Genomic DNA, 25,887 nt, shown 5'->3' with positions numbered 1-25,887 from the left:
AACATAAACCTCAGCTATATAAATATATATATATATAAAGGCACTAGTCAACTATTCAATTGCAAACAAGGATTTAATAAGTATTCATAAACACAATGAGGTTTACAGATAGGTAACTTTTTCTAATCTAAGTTTCCCATTGAAAATTAAAATCAGGACAAGTATTGCCTAAAATTGTGTTCTGAAAGCAGATGTCCATGTATTTAACATCAATTTAACAGACACCAACAAAGAACCATAGAATAATTTAGGGCACTCTGGAGGTCATCTAATCTCACCTCCTGTGCAAAGCAGGGCACACTTCAAAGTTGCTCAGGGCTATGTGTCCAGCTGAGCTTTGAAAATCTCCAGGGACGGAGATTCTTCCTCTCCTTTGGGCAACCTGTTCCAAAGATGAACCACCCTCACAGTCAGTGAAGAATTTTTCTTTATGTTCAGTCAAACTTCCCTTGTTGCTACTTGTGACTGTTGACTCCTATTCTTCACTGTGTATGTCTGAGAAAAATCTGTCTCCATCATTGCTGCAATCCACCTAGTGCCTTAAAGAATATTAGGTCCCTCCTTGGCATCTCGCCACAGCTCATCTCATCCTGCCACCTTCCAGCCTTGCTTGCCCCTGACCTGGATTTGCTGATTCATACACATTTGCTCTGTACTTGAAAAACTGAACACATATTCCAGACGTGGCCGTAAGAGAGGCAAGCAGAAGGGAGTGACCACTACGCTCCACCACCTGGCTTTCTTTCTAAATCAGCCCGGAGGGTCTTTAGCTTTCACTGCCATAAGGGCACACAGCAGACATGTTCAGTTTGCTGCCCACCAGGAAGACCAGGTTCTCCCTGCTGAGCTGCTACCTCTCTGGCCAGTCCCCAGGCTGTTATTAGCTTGCCCCAGGGCAGTCCTTTGCATTCTGTCTTTTTTCAAGTACATGAAATTTGCTAAATAACAAAAAATACGAATACTCACAGGTGTGATAATGCTGAAAGATCATTAAAAGCTCCTTCAGGAACAACAGAAATATCATTGCCATGTAAAGACCTTAAAAAGAAAATAAACAGAATAATATATATGCATAAAAATCAACCACTTAAATTTGAAATTTTCACCTATGAACATTTTTCTACTTTTTGCTTTATTTCCATCCAATTCCTTAGTGTTTCCATCTCTTTGTTTTGCATGGCTGGTTTTTTTTAAGCTCTGACAACCTACACATCATTTAATTTGTTCATCCTGAATTTTAATAAGAAATGTTAATAATATGATTATTTTAAAATGGAAAGAATAAAGGTGAGTAAAAGTAGGTACACTTCTGCAAAGTACAGATTGGATTCAGGGATAGCAGACAAGTTATATTTCTGACTTTTTCAGCAATTTCTGACAATTTCAGCAATTCCTGAAATCCCATTAATTATGTTCATACTTTTTTTAAATCTTTGATGCATTCATGGAAAATATAGGCATTGACTGTTCATTAATGAAAATATTAAGGTTATTGCCCTAATTTGATGGTAAAGTTAAAGAACTAAAGACATTATTAAGCATCAATACTGGGAATAGTGTTCTCCCTCCTGCAGCAAACCTGCAAAGAGTATCTTTCCTTTTCTATAAATTCATTCACTCGTGAGACCTCACTTGGTGTATTGTGTGCAGTTCTGGTGTCCTCAACATAAAAAGGACATGGAACTGTTGGAACAAGTCCAGAGGAGGGCCACGAGGATGATGAGGGGACTGGAGCACCTCCCGTATGAAGACAGGCTGAGAAAGTTGGGGCTGTTCAGCCTGGAGAAGAGAAGGCTGCGTGGAGACCTCATAGCAGCCTTCCAGTATCTGAAGGGGGCCTACAAGGATGCTGGGGAGGGACTCTTCTTTAGGAACTGTAGTGACTGGACAAGGGGCAACAGGTTCAAACTGAAATAGGGGAAGTTTAGATTGGATATAAGGAGGAAGTTCTTTACTGTAAGGGTGGTGAGGCACTGGAATGGGTTGCTCAAGGAAGCTGTGAATGCTCCATCCTTGGCGGTGTGCAAGGCCAGGTTGGACAGAGCCTTGGGTGACATGGTTTAGTGTGAGGTGTCCCTGCCCATGGCAGGTGGCTTGGAACTAGATGATCTTAAGGTCCTTTCCAACCCTAACTATTCTATGATTCTATGTATACCTAACACATGTAGAATTCTGGTTCTTGAAATTATTCATATTTATAGAAAATTACTGAAATTATGTGAGCACACTTAAATAATGTCATGCTTGAGACATTTAATCCACCTAGGCTATTAAATGGTTATAAACTACTCAAATAGTGGCAAAAGTTACATGTTCTGCTGGGGGCTTTTGAGAAAGAATTTTTGCAGGTTTTTTTTTCTTAATGACAAACTGAAGCTGTAAATTAGACTGATTGTTCTGTATTTTCTTTTGTCCCTTTCTGTGCCCTTACAACCCTGTTTTTCTTAGAGGTAAAATAGAAAGTTTTCTTGGACCCAAAACTTAATACTATTGATTTTTGACAATTCACCATGATGTAATGGTTTTGGAAATACTCCCATATTAAATGGAACAAGAAACAAATAAATTTGCTGTTGGAATAAAAATATTCAAAATTCAACTTCAAAACCCCCTCATATATAGTGAATTTATGCATATGGTATTTCTGTTAAACTTTAATTCTTATAACAAGGGAGAACAGAACTCAAAAAAGAAATACAGCCAGGATTAAGGAGCAGAAAAGTACAAAGTGTAAGTCTGGAAAAATAGCAATGGTGAAAAAATAGTACTTACAACAACCTAAGTGATTTCAATCCATCAAAAGTCTGTGCAGGGATACACCTCAGGCGGTTGTAACTGAGAATTCTGGAAATATATAAAATACCGTCAGCAAGTATATCAAACATTCAGTAAACAATGCAAAGCATGATGAAAACCTGCTTTTGCACACATAGCTAGTTAGGAAACAAGTTATTTTACAGCCTCCAAAACAAGCAAGCTTTAATACCAACTAAATGCCCTTTCTTTCCAAGACAAAAAAAAGAAAAAAATGGCAAGCCAAAAAACAAACCATCAAAACCAAAAAATAACGAAAAAAACAATACACTGTAATGCTTTCAAAGAGTCACTGTTACATGTTTAAACTTACAAGGTGAGCAGCTGAGTCATGTTGCTGAAGCTCTGATTAGAAAGAGTGCTGATTCTGTTGTTACTTAAATCTCTATAAAAATAAATGCAGAAATTCAGACCTTAAAATGACTGCCTCAGTCCTGAAAAACTGTAAGTTAAACTGATAGACACATTATTTTTATTAGTAGAAGCAGTATCATTACTATCAATATTTAAAGCAGCACATATTTTTATTTTACATGCCCAGTGAGTGTTTAGCTTGATCAATTAAAAGCATTTTCATTTCAACACAGATGAAAAAGCAGCACAATGCATTCTTGTACAACAGCAATGTCCATCATGCTACTGAGTTAATAATGCAATCCTATATCAACCCAAGCATAGAAATGAAAGTGATGACTTAAAGTAGAAATCATTCTAGTTGTGTCCCTAATGACACCTAAGTAAATATCACGTAATGGTGTACTCAACACTGATATGCTGAAGACATCAAAGCCCAGGGCTATTATTATAAAGACTACTATCTAAGATTTATAGAGAAAGCCTGAACATCTTTCTTGTTTTTCAATGTTCTAATGAATAAAATCTTAAGCGTAAGTATGATGGAAGCTGGAGTGGTATGTTGGTAGCTTCAAAGAAACTTTGAGCAAGCTGTATTAAATGTGGATACTGCTTGTTCTTTATTCTCACATTATGCTTTAATTTTCTTTTTGTCTACCAGTTCGTTATTGTTTACTGTATTCTATGATGCAATGCAGCATTGGTTTCTGAGGAGACCTTGATATTTTAACTTAAGAGTACTGTTAAATAGCTATGCAAAATACATACTTCTCCTCTTAAAATTTCATGAAAGCGTGTAAGACAACTGACTTATAATAAGAAACATATTGGCAAGTATAACAGAGCAATCTATTCAAAAGAGAAAGTTAGAAATAAACAAACTGCTTTGTTAATCTGAAACTCTGGAGATTTTAATGTAATTTCTTGTTTGGCCACAGAAGAACTATGCATATGCATAGTATTGTGGTTGGAAAACCAGCTGAGGAACATTCTCAGCTTTGTTAACAGCAGTTTGAGGATACATTCAGAAGAGACTACAATAATGTGCCCCACAGGTCTGATAAATTGAGGCTGTTAATACTGGGTCTTATTTGGGGTTTTTTACTGTTTTTTTTTTTTTTTTACTTTACTGTTTACCTATGATATATTGTATTGCATTTGTCTGCTAACTAGTTTGTGTATATTTTCTGATTAGGAGATAAAGTTATCTGATTTCTGGCTGTCACAAATACACAATGAGTACCTAATCTCTGTGATGGAAGCCTTGTCACTATGCTTCATCTTTAGACATATATCTAGTTTCCACTGATACTGTTACTGCCTACAGTCCACTCGATACACTTGTTTCTTTTACTGAGGTTCCAAAGTTCATATTTTCTATGTGCTGCAAGTTATAACTTCCCAAAAAATCCACCAAGATTTCCTATAGATTCTACACTGTATACATTCGAGAATATTGCAGTTTTTTTCCCAATGTTATTGGCAAAATACAAAAGTTTTGGAAACTTGTTTTTTCTAAATTTGTGACCATGACCACTTTTGTCTAGCATGAGGTAAATAAAGGAAATCAAGAACTTGGTTTTAAATGCCAAACCATTTTCAATTTTTGCAGCAAAGCTCTAAACCCAGTCAAAAAGAAATTTAAGGGATTCTGTTACTCCCGTCCACTTTTTATTCTGATTATAATGAAACCACAAACTGCTTTTAGAATGTTACACAGTTCAACCTCAGCTGGTATAAATTTTTATAGTCCTAACAAAAGCCACAGAATCACAGCCACTTACATCTACATTCTTCCTGTTTCTCTTGCTGTACTCTTACAAGGTACATAAAGAGGTAATAAATTTTAGAGTAGCTAGTGATTTGCATCAAATCACAGAGTGAGTCAGTAACAGAGTTGGGAATAAGACATTCTAGACAAGCTCTCTTCTTCAGTCATTAAACCACATAGTGTGGGAGAAACAGAAGGGGTTACGTTTAAGTGTTAGAAGAGCTGTCTGTGCTATTCCTATGTGAAGCACACCACTGAGCAAAGCATATCACAGAATATTTCTTTTGTAAAAGATATTATTCTAGTGCCTTTATGGAGCTGGGTACAAAATGTTGTATTACCCTAACACCTTACCCTAATTACCCTAACTCACTAAGTTAAGTAAAAGATCTTACCTATCTTTTCAGGTTAACTGTAATTTCTGGTTATTTACTTTGTGATGTAATCACTGTAATGAAATACTCCTATTTATAAAGCTGGAGAGGGACTTTTCATCAGGGACTGCAGCGATAGGACAAGGGGTAATGGGTTCAAACAAACAGGGGAAGTTCAGGTTAGATAGAAGGAAGTTCTTTACTGTGAGGGTGGTGAGGCATTGGAACAGCTTGCCCAAAGAAGTGGTGAATGCTCCATCGCTGGCAGAGTTCAAGGCCACATTGGACAGAGCCTTGGGCAGCATTGTCTAGGGTGAGGTGTCCTTGCCCATGGCAGGGGGATTGGAACTAGATGATCTCAAGGTCCTTTCCAACCCTAACTATTCTATGGTTCTATGACAAAGTGCATTGTAAATAAGAAGTGGTAAGTAGAATAAAATATTCTCTGTTACAAATTGTGGTTAGATACAATATTTGCTGGAATACTTTTTTTTTTTTCATTAGAACTAAAACCAGGTATAATGAAGTAGGATATTTTGTTTCATTTTTCATTCCAGTAGAGACCGTTACTCTAAAACTACTTACATGAGTGTTAAGTGCTTGTAGTAGGAAAGCTCTTTTGGAACAAGAGTAAACTGATTTCCATCCAAATAACTAAAATAGAAAAATAAAACATAAACCATAGGTTTTTCATTAAAGCAGAAGCATCTTCATGCACTAATCTTATAATCCAACCACAAAGTTAATAACAAATTAATGCATATTATTTCTGTTTTATAATAAACCTTTCTTAAAAATGTTGGGTTTTAGACATAAGTGAGGACCTGTAGCCTTAAATCCAAATGCTATTGTATCAGATATTATTCATATTATGAAGTAGCAGTAATACCAGCCAACTCTTACACAGTACTTTCTATTATTTCATAAAGACTGCAAAATGAGGCCTTTATCATAGGTGTTTCACAACCCACCTACAGGTGAAAAGTAAATCTGACTTCTGCAAGTAACTTTAAGTGTGGATTTTGAGCTACTGTAAATAGGAACAGACCCTGACATTGTAGAGGTAGTCCTTTACAGTAGAAACAGCAAGTGCTGGTCCCAGCTCTAACACCAAATTAATTTGTCATGCCTGCAGTTCAGTTCACCTTCCCTAATTTCTCCCTGTCTGTTTCATGGTATATCAGGCATGACATACTACAAGCCTATTCCTATGGTGTATGTTAGGGACTAAAGACAGTAATCAGTTACCCTTCATTAGAAATGTTAGATACGTTCTTTTTTCCTCTTAAGTTTACCGCTCCTGTATTACACCGCTTGCTGTTCTTTCATGATCGTAATACTCAATAACAGGCTTGTTCATCCTTAGAGTTAACAGGTACAGTCACCAAACTGTATTGACACCTGAGTTACAGGGAAAGGAAGACATCAAGCCTTGCCTGAAAAGCTTTCAGTGTGCAGCTAGTTATTGTAAAGTGCAAGTGGAAGGGCTGTTCCTGTAACCAGGGCAAGTAGATTAGAGAAGATAAGAAAGTACTGAATTCACCTGATTCTCTGAAACAGACTGTGTCTGAAGCAGAAAGTGGTAGGAGGATTAAAGGTCCCTAGTTTCTAAACTGGGGCAAATGATTTGATGGCAGTATTGTGGTGGTATTACTTGTGTCTCCTGGAAACCAAATAAAAACTACACAGTTATTATTCCTATACAAAGAAGATATTTTAGCCATCCAAATACTTGGAGCACACTTGAGTTAAGAACAGCCTTTGTCAGAGACATTCTTACATTAGTTATGATTTTAATGTCTCTAAGTATGCTGCAGCATTTTTAGAAACTTTTGTCTTCACTAAACCAGTGGGCTGAAACAGTTAAACCAGTTAAACTTGTATCCTTGTATCTACATCTAATAAAAAAGCTTTTTCTTTTTTTTTTTTTCTTTCCCCTTGGATCTTGGATTCTGTAGGGCTGTTTGCTAAATCCAAACATGTCTCAACAAGTTTTATGCTTACACTATGTTAATGGCATTACATAAGTGGTGGTGAAGAGAGCATGGGCTCGTACACTTCATTGTTAAAAAAGAAACCAACAACATTTTTTTTTGAAAACGAGTTAGTATTCTGAGAAAATTCTTCCATTGACAGATAAATTAGGATATATTGCTTTAGCGTCATTAGAACTAAAGTACTACAAGCATCCACTTGTCTGATAAAAATTCCTTCTTGTTCAAATGAAGCAACTATTAAGATATTTTATAAAACACATGAAGAGTACGTCTTGGAAGGGTTATGCATGCTAATGAACAAGAAGAATCAATCAGTATGCAACTGCTAACAGGAACCACCTCCATTATCCTTTTGAAAAATATGCTAAATTGCATGCTTAGACACTAATTAAAGCATACAAAACTGTACACAAGTGAGTTTTCAGTCACAGTAAGGGTTCCACTTGCAATTCCTAAAGTATCTCTCCTTAGCTATTTAATTTTATGTTGCACTGATGTCCTTAGATTTCTTAGACCCAACCATATTTAATTAAGCCATCTTCTATTAAAAAAAAAAAAAAAAAAAAAAAAAAAAAAAAGAACCACCACCAAAACTTAATGACATAAGTTATAGGTTTATATATAGCTGTGCGCTATTTTGAGTTCATAATAATTTCTCTTCATTAATGACTAAAGCTTTTTGGATATTATTAAGCACCAAATTAGTGGTGGATGTTTCAGAATCTTCTATATGATCCCAAATAGTGAAAGAATAAAACAGTTTTAGTGACTTAAGATGGACAGTTATGATGTCTTCTGACAAAGCATGACATTTAATCAGTCCTTACAGAAGCAGTAGTAATTTAATATTGAATATTTGCCATATGTAAAACAAACTCAACTTTTTTTTTGTCAATAATTTCTATTTTTTTTCAATCTTATGACCTATCTGATCAAGATTAAAAATAGATTAATAACCCAATTTTTAGGTTTATTTTCCCCTTCATAATGCATAAAAATCAACTCATCTTGTCTTATTCAGTTATTGTCTACAAACAATACATGGGGTAGCAAGCTCCTTTTTGCATCATTGTTACTGTCTGTTTGCATATTCATATCTGTTTATAAAATTCAATCTTAACCATTTTTCTCATATAAAAATGTATAAAGAGATTAATAAAATATCCCAGATTGCATGAGACTGCCTATATGAAAAGACTTTCTATTAAAACCAATCTGTTCAAAATATCACAAAAGTATGCTTATTATGAAAACGTGCAAACACATGAATAGATTGTTTTCTTCTTTCCTTTTATGTAATTGAACTTTTTTGTTCCTTCCTAAATAATGACCATAGACAAATCAGATTCACTGCTGCCCATAACTGAATTCATTACAACATGATATCCATGTTCAGATATATGACAGTTCAGTGCTGGGGTTATAACTTCTGAGAATGATTACAATTTTACATACATATATTTTTAAAGCTTTTCAGTAACAGATATTTACTAGAGAATTTTAGGACTTACAGAGCATTGCTAATTCAAACTTTACCTCAAATTTCTCAAAATACTGTGCAAATCTTTGTGTGTATAAAGTGGTATATTAATAAATATCAACTGATCTACTGAATCCAGTTCTTCATTTTTTTCTCCCCTCATCTTGAGCCTGACGATAAAAATCTGATATTAATTTTCATAAAAAGGAAAAAAGCGTGCCACTTACAGTTCAGTTACATCTTTGGGGATGCCTTTAGGCAAAGCTTTTAAGCCTTTGTTGCTGCAGCGAACTACTGTGTCTAGACAAGTACATTCTGCAGGACAGCGGGACAGGGGAGAGCAGCTATTGTCATCATTTCCTGGTTAATAAAACCAAACAGATATTAAGCTTGCTATAAAAGTGGCGCTTCAGTATTAGCAATAGTATCCCCCCTGGAATTCCTATAAGCAGACATGATATTTCTACATGTTGATATCTCTAGGTTGGGAAAACATTGTCATCTCTGTAATCCATCGCTCCAAGAATTTACATTTCAAGTGATGCTTTATTTAGTACAATGCTGTTTTACTAGGTAGAATGCTATTATATGAAAAAAAAAATCATTAAATAAAGAACAAAACACAAAAAGAAAGATAACAAAGCAAAACATTTGTTGATTTTCAAAATTAACAAATTATTAAAAATAGGCACTATCTTTAAGGAAAAGTTACAGCCTTGAAAACTGACAATCTAATAATGAATTAAATGGAAGCATGCACGAGAAAGACGCAAGGTATCAGCCTTTTCTCATTATTTTTTTATTAAGCATTGAGGATGTCACAAACTAAGCAAAATGGTGTGTTATTTGATCAAGTAATCTGAAAGAGAGTTTGATTGGAGCATCAGCATTTACAAATATTCTCATCTGAACTACGTATGTGATCCATGTATTTAATTTTTATATTATCTCTAAATTATGATTTACAGTACTGAAGGTAGGCAAGAAAAACTTTTGAAAGCATATACACAATAGCCGTGTGTTTGCTGATTATCTAAAAAAACAAGTGAAGGATTTTTAAACTGATGTAGAATGAAGTGCAGATGAAGTAATTTAAAGCATAATTAATGCTTTAAATAACTATGGATCTGTGGGAATCATGCAGCTGTATATATGAAAGCTGAAATTACAAAAAAATCCCAAATATTAATTTTCTTACCATCATCACATGTAAAATCCTGAATTGCTACATCCTGGATGGGAATCTCTTTGAGGAAATAGGGTTTTTGGCAGCGAGGATTCCCCGTCACAATGCGTTTCTTCCTTAGCCAGTCTCCAAGCCATGCGAGATGGCAGTTGCAGTTGAAGGGATTGGCCAAGAGGTTTCTAAGAACCACAGGAAAGTTTACTTCAGATGACATAATTTTTTTCATCCTCAGTATTTCATTTCTATTTTCAAAAAGCTAAGCTTAAATACTGCTCTTCAAACAATACTGTGTACAAACCATAGGTGAAAGCTGTAATTTAGGCTCTGCGTGGTGAATCTTGATATAACTCATTTAGAAATAATTTAAAACTGTCAAAGACCTGACTTCTTGTAAAGGTACTTTGTACTGATAATGCAGTAATTTCATATAGAGGTGAAGGCTGATTACATTATTAGCTTTAACCTGACAACAGCTATTCCGTTAATTTGTCATCTCAAGATTTCCATCTTTTATTTGCTCTAGAGAATGTTTCCTATCTGAAGTGACAGCTAAGTTGATTACATGCCAGTTATAAAAATGAATTTACTTCTAGAATTCTCAGTACTTTTGGCATCTCCCTACTTCAGCACAAACCTATTGACAATTCCATTATTTATAAACATGTCATCCTTAATATGCACAAAGTAGTCACTTGGTGCCAAGTGTCACTTTTTATGTAAAAAAAGGATTAAGTAACTTTCCTGAATGTTGTTACCTACAAAAAGCATTTCTTCAGTAAACTGAGTGGCAGCTTTGCTCACCATTTTCCCTTCCTGTAAATTACATCATGTTTAAATAAAAAAAGGATGTTTCTTTTTATAGAAAATTAAACTTAAGCTTCATTATAAAACACCTGACTGTGCAATGCCTAAACAAAATATAGCTTTCTCCCCTGGTTCAGGTCAGTGGGCTTCTGTTGAACGAGGAGTTGAGCAGTACATTTTTCCTGCCTTCTCAGGCACTTCTAGGGAAACTTAGGAAATCAGCCTAGTGCTGCATTCAGGGGTACCATGAAAACATACTCTGAAGTGTCCAAGATGGTTCAGGAAATAAACTTTCTCAAAAATATCTCTTTGAATTCTTGTTTCCCTTAACTTTACCTCATGCTGTGAAAGTATATAGCAAGCATTAACATAAATGTCCTCAGAAAGTCAGAGGTATAAGTTCAGGTAAGGTAAAACTCAAACATGTGACTCACAATGTAGAGAGCGAATGCAGTGTATCGAAGGAGCCAGGTGCCACGGTGGTGATCTGGTTGTCATAAAGCGAGAGCAGGCGAACTGAGCTCAGGCCTGTGAAGCTGTCATTTCCCACACAACTCACACGGTTGCTCCTCAGCATCCTTATAAAGGAAAGATCAACATATCTTAGCCCAAGCAGGAGCTGCAGCTGAAGTGGTGGCCCAAGCGACAGCCAAGAGGAATGACTCCAAAGAGATTGCTACTGGTGGAGAGGCCACAAGTGCAGTGACCCCTGTGCTGCCTGTCACCTTGCTTGAGGGGACTGAGTGCAGTGTGCTTGGAGGAGACAGGAAAACAGAAAGATAGGTGGGTAGGCTTCACAGAGACAAGGGGTGTTTCCCCTAGGCATCTGTGGTTTTTTCTTTCAATCAGTAGTTAAGTTTATTAACTGAAAATAAACTGAAATTCCCCAAATTGGAGTTACACAGCATCCCCCTCTTTATGCTTCCAAGCCTATTGGAACCAGCTGAATTCCTAAGACCCTTTCAACCTGATTTTTCTTAGGATGAATTCTACAAGCCATTTCTACTACATTCTCAAGTGTTTCAATTAAATGAAATTAGTGTACCCTGCCTCCTCTTCCTCATGACTCTAGGATCTAGAAAAAAATTGAGAATACTAAATAAGAAACACCTATCCTAAAATCTTTCATATTTCTGTAAAACTTATAAGCTTGGAAGTTTGATGTTCTCCTATCTGACCATCAATAAATGAATATTTCTCCCCATGTTTTTGTCTAAGAATAACTGCTTCTAACAATTTAACAGCTTTAAATGCAAAGTTAGAAATGATAGGCCTGATTTATTAAAAATACAGCTGAAGCCCCAAAGACCATTTAATCTCAGCTTGGGCCTGCTGATCAGGATAGCTCTCTGAGGAAGGCCAAGAAGTTATAAATTGTATAAACATATCTTTTTGAGTGGAAACAGCTAAACTGCCTTAATGGAAAGAATAAAATGAGTTCAAGCTATAGTGCTTTTACTTCTCTCTCCACTGTTGAAATGACATTAAAATTACTTAGGAAAGAATAATTTCCTCTATTTCAATATCCACCAGAATATTTTTTTCCTCTAGCAAAATTCCCAGGAATGGTTAGGGTGAATTGAATCAGACTCTATTACATAAAATGTGCAATTTCTGTGCAAATTTCTGTTACTTTGAAGCAGATGATTATTTTCAATTTCTGCATTTGGATGTTTACTCATTCTCAACCACTCCCTCATTTTAAATGACTTCACTTCTGTAGTCAAGTAACAACAACAGAAAAATTCAGCTATGTTATATCCATAATTAATAATTAATGAATTCATATAATATAAGATAGCCCTTTGTAAAATAGCAACAAAAACTAAGATATGGTTGAATAATCCGTAACTACTCCTCAAAATTATTTTTTTTTAGGACAGATAAAGTATTACTTTTAAAAAATACCTGGTAGAAAGAAAGAATAAAACCACCCAAATTGTTACACTCACAGTGTTTTGAGACTTTCTAGTCCTTTGAACATTTTGTGTCGAACACTTTCTAAGCGATTACTAGTGAGCAATAGTTCATTCACACCAGAGGCTCCGTCAAATGCTCCTTCTTCAATATCTGTAATCTTGTTATTGCTCAGGTTTCTATTACACATTAAGAGAAACAGAGAAAAATATGTTTTCTTTTTTAAGTATGCTGAATTAACTGTTAAATGCTGCATAGATTTTAAGATACCAGGTTATTATGTAATAGCAACAAATGCATTGTTTAAATTCAAGTTGAAAACAAATGCAAAATTCAATGCCCTTCTACTAAAGTAGTAAAAATTTTTAAAGCAATCTTTGGAAGATGTTTTTAAATAATGGTAATTACTCAGTCCATGCTGCCACCAGACAAGAACATTTTTCATAGATTTGAATCTTGTCAGTGACTGTAAATTATTTTTGTGTCTCCAGTCCTTGTAGCATTATTTGACAAATTAAAAATAAAATGATACTATATGAGCACCAGCACAACTATGTTTCCATAGACACAAATATAAGAAAACAGTATAAACAGCAACATATGTAAATGAAATGTGTAAATGTAAACAGTACATGAAATGTTAATAATTTATGACATTAGTTAAAAATGAGGGTTTATAAGCAACTTAGGACATTTATCTGCAATCCACATGCAAGGCAGATCAAAATGTGGGAAAATTACCTAAAATACTGCCAAAATATTTAGTGCTTATGTTTTTTTAGTTCAAATATGGAAATTACATCCAAAATGGGTGGTATCCGCACTATACATACAAAAGCATACATAGTAAACAACATGCATTTACTTAAAGATTTTTCATGTTATTCTTGCCTCTTTTTGGTTTAATTGTTTCATATAGCTATACATATTACAGAAGTACAAATCTACAAACTAAACAGTCATTTTTTAGAAGCTCTTAAAAATTCTCTGAGCCAATGTAAAATGAAGTGAAGTTAAAAAACTTTTATTTGATGGAGTTAATGGTGTTGGGAAGAACAAATATTTGATGCAACTTCTAGAACAGCATCTTAATTGTTCAAATCAAGAAAGATACTATTTCTTAGAACAAAAATATATATACTTGCTAGAATCAGCTGGTGCCATTATCTAAGACATAGAAAACAAGATGTTGTGGCTTCATCTTGTGTGCTGACTACTCATCTCTAGCTATAATTTAATGTACACCTTGCCTGTGATGATGGACACAATCACAGAGAGCCATAGAATTATTTAGGTTGGAAAGGACCTTTAAGATCATCAGGTTCAACATAACCTAGCACGGCCAAGTCTACCAGTAAACCATGTCCCTAAGTGCTATATGTTCATGTCCTTAAACACCTATAGGGGTGGTGACTTCACCACGTTTTTGGGCAGTCTGTTCCAGTGCTTGACAACCCTTTTGGTGAAGAAAATCTTCCTAATATCCAATTTAAACTCCCTGAAGTGACTTGAGGCCATTTCCTCTTGTCCTATCACTTAGTACAGTGAGAGATGAGGTAATTGTGGAGAGGGATATGTTTCCTCTATGGGGCTAAACAACCCTAGTTCCCTCAGTCACTCCTCATAAGGCTTGCGCTCTAGGCCCTTCACCATCTTCTTGTCCTTCTCTGGACATGTTCTGGTACCTCCGTGTCTGTCTTGTAGTGAGGGGCCCAGAGCTGAACTCAGGATTTGAGGTGCAGCCTCACCAGTGCTGAGTACAGGGTCACCACTGTGATCCTGCTGGCTACACTATTTCTGACACAGGCCGGGATACTGTTGGCCTTCTTGGTTGCCTGGGCACAAGCTGGCTCATGTTCATTCAGCTCTGTCAATCACCACCCCCAGGTCGTTTTCCATGTGCAGCTTTCCAGCCACTCTTCTCCCAGCCTGCAGCCTTGCATGGGGTGGTTGTGTCCCAAGTGCAGGACCCACCACTTTTCCTGGTGGAACCTCATACAATGGTCCTTGGCCCATTGATCCAGCCTGTCCAGACCCCTCTGTAGAACCCTCCTACCCTCAAACAGATCAACACTCTTGCCCAGCTTGGTGTCATCTGCAAACTTACTGAGTGTGCACTTGATCCCCTCATCCAGATCACTGATAAAAATTTAAACAGAAGCATCTCCAATACCTAGCCCTGGGGAACACCACTTGTCACTAGCTGCCAACTGGATTTAACTCCATTCACTACCACTTTTTGGGCCCAGCCATATGGCCAGTTTTTTACCCAGCAAAAAGTACGTCTGTCCAAGCCATAAGCAGCCAGTTTGTCCAGGAGAATGCTGTGGGAAACAGTGTCATTTAGTTTCACTGTGAAGCTGTTCAGTCTCCTGTAAGGTGCTGCACAAGACTGGAAGCAATAAACTCAATTATTTCTCATGTCAGCTGGTTTATCCATGTCAAGCTTTAGTCTCCTAAAATCTTATTTGTTCCTGGTGTAACATGAATACTACTTCACCCACTTCACAGGGATATTTTAAGGATTAATGTTGCATAACTAATCAATGATGCAGTTCATACATGTGCTTTATTACTGAGGAACCATCAAATGAATTAAACATTTAGGCCCCAGTTTTTCAGTGACATCTGTGCAGAAAGACCTTTGCACCTATTTGAACCTCCAGAAGAAATACGAGCTCCACAGAAATACAGAATTTACTCATATTGGTTTCTCTGTAACATTAGTACCTCTCTGCTTTCCAGTCACACTTAACCAGTCACTGCATGATTCTCTGAATTGACTGATGTTATAATGACTGATAACTATATGAAGTTACAAAGCAGTATTATTCAAAATGTTAATTTTTCGTTAACATTTTCTCAGATTTTTCCTTCTCAATTATGCAGATTTCAAAGCTCTTGGAGTTCTGGCAGACAGCTACACTGAGACTTTACAATTTTCTTCCTTTTCTTTCTCTCAACTTGAACACCTCCTCGGCCAAAAAGCAACTAGCTTTAGATGATATTAAATGTTTACTGAGCTACCTCTACAGCCTGAAAATATGTGATTACTGATAGTATAGTCTCTTTTCCCTATTTTTCTTATAAATGAAGATCTGCTGTATCTGTGTCCATGTGTAAGATGGTTTTTATTTATTTCAAAGGTATTCTGCAGTTGTAAAAAGTGCCAATCTGAGATCATTGAGGAATAAAGAAAACTAGGTATCTACTGTATAGCACCAGAAAACTCTTGTGCCAGACATTCCTACTTTCTTAGGTACTTTAAGCCCAATCGGAAGTGGCAAGATGAACTCAAGTAGATGAGTCAAAAGCAAAGTTGATTTTTTTATTATTATTATTTGTTGGTTTTGTTTAGTTTTTCTTTTTCTTTTTTTTTTTTTTTTTTATATTTGTCTGCTAACTAAACAGATAACTAATTGTGATCATGGCAGTTGCCAGCAAAGATGTGACCAAGGCTAAGAATATTTTAAGTAATACTATTGCTCCTCTTCAAATTTGGTCACCAGTGACGTAGACTGATCTTTTACAAATAGCAGTAACTTGGTGTCTACAAACACTGCACCATTTCATTAATCTCAACTACTTTTACTTGCATTTATTTCACTTACTATTTATGCTTGAATTTAATCCTGCAAAGATTGAGCACAGAGTCACTAAGTCTAAATAATCTACCTTCAAATATGTCTTTTACATAAGCAAAAGAAAAGCTTTTCACAGATTTATTTTTAGTAACAACTACAAGTGGGAAGATTATAAACTCCTCTTACATCATGAACTGTGAACATGGGTTTACATGGATGAGCTATCAAACCATTTTTTTCTCAGTCATTTAATTTTGATATTCCCCTCATCTAATGACAATTTAATGAAGCACAGAATCAAAGGCACGTATTGAATGTGCTGAAACAGGTGAAATTGTCTGGTAAAGGAATTATACAAGAAGCTACAAAAGATTACTGGACCCTTCTTTGAGCAGCTTATACTGTGGGCTCCCTGCTGTGGCTGCATAACAGACCAGCTGTCTGGACACTGCAGTGAAGGTGCCAGAGCTCTACACCATGAGAAGCTGTTGCTGACAATGCCTAGTGCCATAGAGAAGAGCTGCCAATTCTGAGCTACCTCAGTGATTAATTTAAACCCATTCTTGATTTTTTTAATTAGAATATACTGAAACTTTTCTAGATAAGAACTAGGGAAGGTGGAGAAACACAGCAAGGAGCCAACATGTTAGGTGAATAGACAAAATCACTGAAATTACACTTACATTTTACGCAGCTGAGGAAGTTTTTTAAAGATTCCAGTAGCTTCCAGGACTGAAAATTCATTGTTATTTAGTCGCCTATAAGAAATGACATCATTTTAAAAAAAAAATATTTAGGCATTGGTACAGAATGTTCCAGTCTATGTGAACTTTTCAGACTGGTTTAACTGTATAGCTGGTGTTTAACTGGTAGCTGAAGAACAATTCTGTATCTAATGTCATTTCTAATTCTGATAATTCCTGTAAATGAAGATTCTCATGAGTTAAACTTAGGCATACATAAGACATAAAGAATCAAAACCAGATCGCAAAATAACGTACAACTAAAACTGCAGAGAAATATATGGGAATGTTTTTAATTTTTCTTTTAAGGGAAGAAAAACAAAAATGTAACTAAGGAAGGGTTTAATTCCATGGCAACTTACAAATAAAAATCTTTAAGAAGTACATATAAACCACTGAAGATTAATCTAAAGGATATCAGGTAGGGTCTGCCAGACATCTGGAGGTGCTCACAGAACACTATTTACAAGAATGAAATAATTACCTTATGCTCAACAGTTCTTTTGAGTAGGGTCTGAAAAACCAAAAATTTTAAAACACTTTTCTGATCATGGTTTATCTTCAGACCACTACATCTAACCCACATATATTGTGTAAAGAATCATTAAATGCTGATTGGTAGCAGTACAAGAAGGTGTACAATGAGCAACAAATACTAGCTGGATACTGATCTTTCCTGCCCAGGTATCAAAGCTGTTCCAGCATAGTATACTTTTAGCAGCTGCTAGGTTAGGGGACCATCTATATTTCACAAAATATCTGCACTGACCCAGTATTCCCTGCTTCCTCTCTTGAATGGAAAAAGGAAATTGAGTCTTAGTTTCTTTATATGTTTTAATGGACCCATCTTACTAAGGAAGAGAGTCTGTCCAGCTTTTACTTCGAAATCTTAAATAGGAAGGAAAAGACATGCCTGAGAACATTACCATGAAATTCAGCATAATTTTCAACCCAGAATGCTTTTCATAATTGCCTTATTGCAAGACAATATTTAAAAAAAAAAACAACATAGAAAATTAAAGAAAGCTACTCATTCAACCTTCCTTCCTGCTCATTCTCAATGATAGCCAGAAGGCAAATTAAGGTTGTAAATCTGAAGGTATGGCTGTGCAATAATTTAGACACAGAACCAAGCAGAGAAGACAGGAAGAGTTTTTTGGCTATACGTGGAACATTTGTATACCACACTTAAGTACAAGGGACATGAATTTCAAAAGATGCTACCACCTCTAAAAACCTGCTGAATGACAATATGATTTTTAGTGGGACAATACCGGATGAATTTTTGCAGTCAATTAACAAAGTTATTTCATCATTATAAACAGTCTTTTTTTCCCTGTCCATCAACAACAGAAGAACCACGCACTCTATAAATGCTGATATTTCCAAATATATTTCCAAATACTTTCCAACTGCTTTATCATCTGAGAGAATGATTTGTTTGTGAAAACATTTATTGATTCTAATAATACTCCCTTGCTGTGTTCTATTGCAATCCATTCCAACTCCACTGAAAAAAGAAAGCAATTTGATCTTTTCCTCTTTGCAATAACCTTTTACATATTAAAAACAATTAACTTTGTCTCTCCCTCAAGTTTCTTTCACACAAAGGCATTTAATCTTTTTGGGTTTTCCTCAGAAGTCTTCTTTTCTAGATGACTCTTGTTCTTGAATTTTTTTTCAAATGATTAATTCAGTTCTGGGCAACCAGACCTAGACCAAGATGTCCCTGCTTATTGCAGGGGGGGTGGACTAGATGACCTTCAAAAGTCACTTACAACCCAATCTATTCTGTGATTCTTTGATTCTATGAGTTTGCTGGCTTTAGATATGAAACTTTTAAATACTTGTGCAAGAAATTTTTGTTCTATTATCATGGAAAGTGATACTACACACAGCGGAATCAAAATTACTACAGATGACTGGAAAATTAACAGATGTGGTGGTATCTTCCTCTGGATATCTTAATATCATTATTTTTTGAGCCCAGTACTCTTTACAGTAATGACAGTTGTTACCTGTAAACCACTTGACCATGAAAATGATATTAAAAATACTTGTAACTGGTTTATTCAAAGAAAAATACTGAAATGTCATTCTGTTGTGAAACAGATGATTTGATGATGATGTTTAGTTATTCTGTTTCTGTTTCATTGGATGCTTTTCCCTGTTTTATTAACACAACAGGCAAGATATTTGCATGTTTTGGTACAATAGATAAACCTTTCTGGATAGCTATGTACTGCAGTTATATTCATGCTTTCAAAAAGTATCACCTTAGGATATGATATTATATCAGCTGCAGTAAAATAATTACAAAAATTGAACATTGATGACAAACTGCTTTTATTTAGTGTTCCTAGGGCTCTGGTTTGAGTGGTTTATCAAATGAATTTTCCTATATATTAGATTGCTACCTATATATTAGAAAATGATTTTATTTTCTGGGGTGCATTTACAGCCTTGTTATTTATCTCAAATACTTTCATGGCAGATGAGACAGATCTTTTCCTAGTTTTCTGGAAGACTGTGAGCAAGCAACAAAATATAAACAGAGCAGCACTTGTCACATTTACAATTTACAATTACATTTTACAATTAAGTTTCTATCTTGAACTGTATTATTCTTTTCAGATTTTTTTTAAAAACAACTAGTCTGCACAATCAACTCTTTTTCCTCACTTTTGATCTTCATTTCCAAGCTGTCTCAGCTCCAAACACCACCCTGCAGAAAATAATCTTGCCACCTTCATCACTGTTATGGAAGTGTCAATGTCATTTGACTCTAACAAGGATCTTCATCTCAAATTTGGTGCGTAAAAGAAAAGAAAAGCTACCTAGCTGCTCTTCTCCTATATGCATGTAGATGTTATGAGCTGGAAATCAAAGAGTGGCCCTACAACTAGAATGAGAAGTCCCAAGAAGAGCATCAAAGACCAGAAATAACAGAAAGAAACAAGAGAAAGACTCGCATCATTGAGGCAAATACTAGAAGAGTGTATTTAGCTAGAGCAATTGGATTTTTAGAGGAAGTAAAAAAAAATGCAGAAATAATTCTTTTACCCCCTCTATAATACTTGAGAGGCTGTTGAAGTTTTTATTACATTAAAAGACTCGAAGAACAATCAAGAAGTTGGTTGAATAGTGACTATATTACAGTATAAGTCCATCTTACTTGATAAAGTGCTGGACAGAAAAGAGCTCTTTGAGGGCAAAAAATATAAAAGAAACAATGATGGAAACTGAAGAGAGGCAGATTCCATATGGAAGTAGAAGTTCCCATTTCAAAAGATTTTAATAGAAGTGAAAGGAGATGATTAATTTTGGTAACACTTTAAGGGAAATGGGGTTTTAATCCATTGACACCTTCAAACAAGACTGTATGTTTTCTGAATGAAGTGCTGCAACCAAATATGAATTTTGTTCTAGTCAAACACAATTTCTTTGTTAACTGAAATTTGAGATTTTAGATACACAGCAGAGGAGTTTTGATAATTTTTTTCTGAATTTAATATGTATGATTCATAATTATAGAAAGAAAACACTTGACAATTTATCTTCCACATGTAAATATGAAAAACAATTAAAATATTAAATTAAGATTATTATTTCTTCAATGCAGAGAGAATTAAACATGAATTGTGTTAAGAATCAAGACAAAGCATGCTTGTCACTTCAACAACTCCATTTCTCATCTCTCAGTGCAGTAACTATATTTTTATATTCATTACTTTATGATCTCCTACACTTTAACCTGTAACTTATTCCATCAGCTTTAAGTCTTCAATTAAAGTAATTTTATCTCAAAATATTACAGCATAAAGTAAAATGTATTTATCCACTGAAATTTATCTGATTTTACACAACATTGTGTAGCCGTTTTTTCTTCTCTGGCACTACTTTATGAACAGTAAATCAACAGCATGAACAGCATGGCCAAAAGCTGAGTTTTGCTTTTCCCACATATGCCATGCTTTCAGTTGAAATTGCCAGGCTTGTAAAGATGCTTCTAGGCACAATTAGAATTAACCACTCAGATCTGTAATTAGAACATCACTAAATTCAACTCATACCCCCAGCTCAGAGACAGACAAAAATCTCCATCTCTCTTTACCCATATTTCAGTTTCAAATTCCTTTTCCTGTCCAGATATTAAAAATCCTTAACTATAGTCTCGTTATTTCATACCTTCAATGCTGCACTGTTGCTTTGATTCCAGCTGATTATCTTTCAAGTGATACGCTATACTGTTGCTCATTTCACCCTGTGTGTCACAACTTGATTACAGTATTCCTGTCTCCACATCTCTGTCCCTGCTTTACTACGTCAAATCAAAGTCCTTCTCTTTTGTCCCTAAACACTCTGCCTTGTTCTTTAAACTGAACCTTCTAGGAAAAATGCCTGTTTCCTCCTGCCTTTGCTCTGTCAATGACGGACACTTTCATCTGCCTTTCTGATGATCCTTCAAGTGTCTCTGTATTCCATTTCATACTACACTTCACATGTGGGAAAACCTTGTAAAGCTGTCTTAATTTTACCTTTCAATCCCTCCTTGAAGACCACTTAAGTTGTAATGCCTACAAATCATTCCCATATGGCACTTATTAAGCAAGTAATAATCTATGACTTCTTTTCTGCTCATATCTGCTCGTTACATTACTATCTCATCTTCTTAACCCAACTCCGTCTTGTTTGTCTGCTTTATCTTCCTCTGGTCTCCTGCCTGACACACATAATGTGTCCTCTGCATAAGAAGAATTATTTTTGTTTTATTAAACACCTAAGTAGTACTTTTTAAGACAGACCTCTGGTTGCTGGCTGTCCTACTAGCTCTTGTCAAAATGAAAAGCAAAATATATCCCATTACCTTTGAAAAAAAATCCAAGGGGGTAGCTCATGTACTGAAGAACTAGAAATATAGAACAGTTACCTTACTTTTTTATCACAAGTTTTTAAGGCTATGTGGTATTGAAATGATGTATAAATAATTTATATTAATATCTAGTCCTTTGAAGTGCCTTATAGAGAGGCATATACACATATATCTTTTGTTGCTCAAAAAAGTAAAGCTGTGATTTTGTATTTGAATATTTTAGTTAGCTTTTCTACAAACAAATAGTGCTTTAATAAGGGTTCAACTTACAACTCTGCAGTGTACTGGGGGATATGATCAGGAATTTTGTTCAGTTTCTGATTGGAGCAGTCCACTGTGGTCCCTTCACAGCGACATTTCTCAGGGCAAGCCAAATCTGCAAAGCAGTCTCCACTTAATTTGGATCTGTAATCTTCAGTGCCTGTGGAACAGTCAAGTCAAAATACAGATACTGAGTCAATAAAATAGGAGATTTGCTTCTTGTGAGAAGGTTGAAAAGATGCCTGCAGTGCAGATAACGGGTGGGCAACTTGGGAAATGTATGATAAACTTTGTGATACTGAACAGACACAAGGGCTTCAAGAGAGGGTTAAATATAGGGACTCAAGGTATGCTGGAAAAAGAAACTGTGACCAACTTCACATAACAGGATAACATTAACTTGAGCTTTTCACAGCTGTACTTTCTGCTGATTATGTTGTCAGCCAATCTAGCCTTGTTTATAACTAATCACACAAATGACACTGATTCTTTTAGAATTTATTTTTGTTCTCTGTATGAAGAATAAATAGATCCTGAATGCCACCTTTTCTCTTTCTCTTGTTACAAATTTGTACTGTTGGCTGGACTTCATTAGCTATTAATTTTTTTTTTTTATAGTCCCGATACTCTGTATCATCTCAAACACATAAGATTGAAAACCCTGCTTTCAGCATTAATTTGAAAAATGTGTAATCCTGACTTAAGCCTCAGCAGCTTGCCATGCTGTAGAAAGCTGCGTGACGTTCCATGGTGCTTGACAGAACCATGTTTTACTCATTCCTCACAACCACATGGTTAGATCAAGCACAACAGAAAATCTCGCTACATTATCAAAACTGCATCCATTAGGCCAAGGGTAAGAGCAAGGGAAAAGAGGAAGGAGTAGGTAGGTACAAGTTACAGAAGCATTTGAAGTTTAATACTTGCTTACATGACATGGCATTCTTATTACTGAATGTCCAGTGCCACGGTAATAGTATTACTGTCACAGATTAAACCAAAAGTACAAAAAAAAAAAAAAAAAAAAAAGAATCACACTTAAAATTTCCTCCACTATTTCCCAGAGTCAGTCAAAGAAAACATCCTAAACATATTGGAAGATTCAGGAGAAAACATCCAGTAAGGGACTGAGGGTGGGTGACAAAGAAAACAAAGAGAAGCTGAAAGGACCTGTGGGCTCTTCTTGGACAAAGGTGAAAAGACTGAGACTAGTAGAAGGTGCATCAGGGCTGGGAGGTACACTGTGATTTATCTCAGACACTGAATTTTACTTACAGCCAAAATGGTGAACTCCTGAAAAAGCAAAGATAGCCAAGAAGGAAAGAAAGACAGAGTAATCCCAGTTAAGACAAAAACATGAACCAAGCTCTCATGTTCTCTACTCAACTTTACTTTGATTAGAAGATGTTGTTAGGGAGTACCATCTTCAGCAGAGAGGAAGAATAATTCATTTTAAGAGGCATCAAAAAATGAAGAAAAGATTGGGGTTAATTACATGTTTCATATAGGATGACAATGCCTCCTATGCATTATTCTTCACTATTTTAAATGAATTATTTGGAAGCTGCTCCCTTGAACATGCTATGCCACTTAAAACCTTAATAAACCAAAGAAATGTAGTAGAAACAGATTTCTCAGGGGAAGCAAAAAAACCCCCACAACAGTCATCACATATTATGCTATCTAGCATTTAAATGTCTAAGCACATATAACAATGTGGGATATTTCTAAGAGCTAACAGACAGAATATTATTTCAAATTAATGATTTCATGCTTGTATAATCTTTATTCTTCTAAGTGACTATAATAAAACTCTACCAAGACTTCCCAGTGTCTGCAGAGTAAGATCTCCCAGTGACATATTTAAAACAAGTAATAAAAAAATTGAATTTTTAGAGAAATGCTAAAATTTTAACAGTATTTACTGAAGTGTAAAGAAGCCATTTTTAGCACCTTTAAATACCCCAAAAGCAAGCCTATGAATATATTTTTTCTTCTTGTGTCCAGAGAAAATCACTTTTAGAAGCTAAAGGTAAACAGCTACAATATACGGGGACAAGGTCTTCAACAACTAGAATAATTTTATGCAGCATCTTCCTGAAACCCAATAGAGAGAGAAAGCACATCAATTGTATTTCAAGAGGCAAGTCTGTAGCACTTTTTTCCCCCAGGAATAGCATTTTTGAAAGGGTACGTAAACAAACCTAAACTGCATGTGTGGTCACATTATAAACAGGCTGTGAAGACATTTGCTGGCAAGAAAACACTTCTAACTCAGAGACAAAAGTTGTGCTGGCAAGGTTGAGTAGTAGTCACTCTGTGGCAGGAATACAGCTGTTTTACTCATTAAGGATTTGAGTGGTACTACAGGTTTGAGAAATTGAATCCCCCTCTGGTTTATGCTGCTTTAAAACACATTTTCACGGCTGCCAATGCTGACAAATTGCTGCCTTATTTTGAATTTCATTTTGTCTTTTCTTCATATTCAAACCAGCTTATTAGTAAAAGGGCATGAAAGAATTCACGTCATTGCTGCAAATTTAAGTGATACATCACACAGCATTAGGAGAAGAGCTGTTAAAACATACCAGCTTAAAAGACAAAGAATAAGAAGATTGCAGAATGACAGTATACCTGTAGTACTTGAAAGAACAAGTGCGCTGGTGTCATAATCAGTTATTGCAGATATTTTTCTAGATATTAAACAATGGCAGAAAACCCTGCTTGCAAATTACATAATGTAGTTCATCAATAGATTCATTATTAACTTTTTTGTTTTGCCAATCATTATAATCATTATGTTAGGAACATAATGCAAGTGCATCACCGTTTTTTTGTTTTTTTTTCTATTGAGAAATCAGTGCACACACCTGACAAGCAAGGTAAAGCAAAGAAACAAACATATTTCAAAGAGCTAGGGCCAACATCTGTAAATCTTTTGTGAAAGTATCATAGACTCATTGTAGCTTAAAGCGGTGTGTAAATTGCTGTTTCACCCCAACTCTAAAGTCCTATTTTCCTTAATGACAAGCATTTCTGATTCATTGTGTGTGTGTGACCACAGAATGCCTTTAATGAAGAATATCAGCTTTCTTTTCCAAGCATTCAGCTGTGATTTCGTAAATGTTAAGGAGGGTGAGCAAGCAGTAGTTGCAGCCAGCTTACAGCATGAAAGCAAGGCAAGAAAATGTTAATATGTAAAACATTTGTTTTAAAGTTGTACTAGCTCTTTGATGGTAGTATTTTTTCCTGCATTTAAAAGCAGCTCAGGAGCTACATTTTAAAAACAGGAGTGGTAGAGAGGAAAGGTACAAGGTAAAAGTGTCAACTGAAATATGAACTAGCAGGTGCAACCTTTTAAATAATTTAAGTAGAGGCATAATTTTGGTAGGTTGTGTGCAGATTTGTGAGACAAAAAAAATAGAACTGCATGCTAAGCTCATATTCAGAAAACAGAACTATTAGTAATCTACAAAGGAAAAACTAAGTCTAGCTACAGTTATTGACTAAAGATAATACACATGCATCAGTTTCTTAAAAGCTATAACAAACTTTGCTTTTTTGAGTAAAGGGAGAGAATATCTGCAGTTAGTCAATCTTACTGCAGAGTCAAACCTACCTGGAATGAAATACTGTTCTTTAGCTAAATAAAGAGAAAAAAAAAAAAAAAAATAGAAGATGCACCTGAATGTCAGCAAGCAAAGAATGAGTTTTATTAGATTAAGTATG

At 35.4% G+C, this 25,887-nt stretch overlaps 1 protein-coding gene across 2 annotated transcripts in view; it reads right to left on the bottom strand.

Annotated features, from left to right (window-relative positions):
* The window catches only part of SLIT2 (slit guidance ligand 2), a gene marked incomplete at both ends in the record, with an annotated part of 277,057 nt that overhangs the window by 39,387 nt on the left and 211,783 nt on the right, over positions 1 to 25,887 (bottom strand). The window contains 11 exons of one of the 2 annotated variants that reach the window (XM_080616785.1): positions 967 to 1,038; positions 2,773 to 2,844; positions 3,128 to 3,199; positions 5,899 to 5,967; positions 9,018 to 9,150; positions 9,989 to 10,155; positions 11,215 to 11,358; positions 12,733 to 12,876; positions 16,965 to 17,039; positions 22,168 to 22,318; positions 25,778 to 25,801. In XM_080616785.1, the coding sequence (XP_080472911.1) occupies positions 967 to 1,038; positions 2,773 to 2,844; positions 3,128 to 3,199; positions 5,899 to 5,967; positions 9,018 to 9,150; positions 9,989 to 10,155; positions 11,215 to 11,358; positions 12,733 to 12,876; positions 16,965 to 17,039; positions 22,168 to 22,318; positions 25,778 to 25,801 (1,123 nt within the window). The remainder of the gene's footprint in view (positions 1 to 966; positions 1,039 to 2,772; positions 2,845 to 3,127; positions 3,200 to 5,898; positions 5,968 to 9,017; positions 9,151 to 9,988; positions 10,156 to 11,214; positions 11,359 to 12,732; positions 12,877 to 16,964; positions 17,040 to 22,167; positions 22,319 to 25,777; positions 25,802 to 25,887) is intronic. The other variant, XM_080616786.1, reaches the window with a different exon arrangement.

The sequence above is a fragment of the Psittacula echo genome (assembly GCF_963264785.1).
Source record: "Psittacula echo genome assembly, chromosome: 1".
Lineage (NCBI taxonomy): Eukaryota > Metazoa > Chordata > Aves > Psittaciformes > Psittacidae > Psittacula > Psittacula echo.
This window is presented reverse-complemented; position numbering and strand designations above follow the sequence as displayed.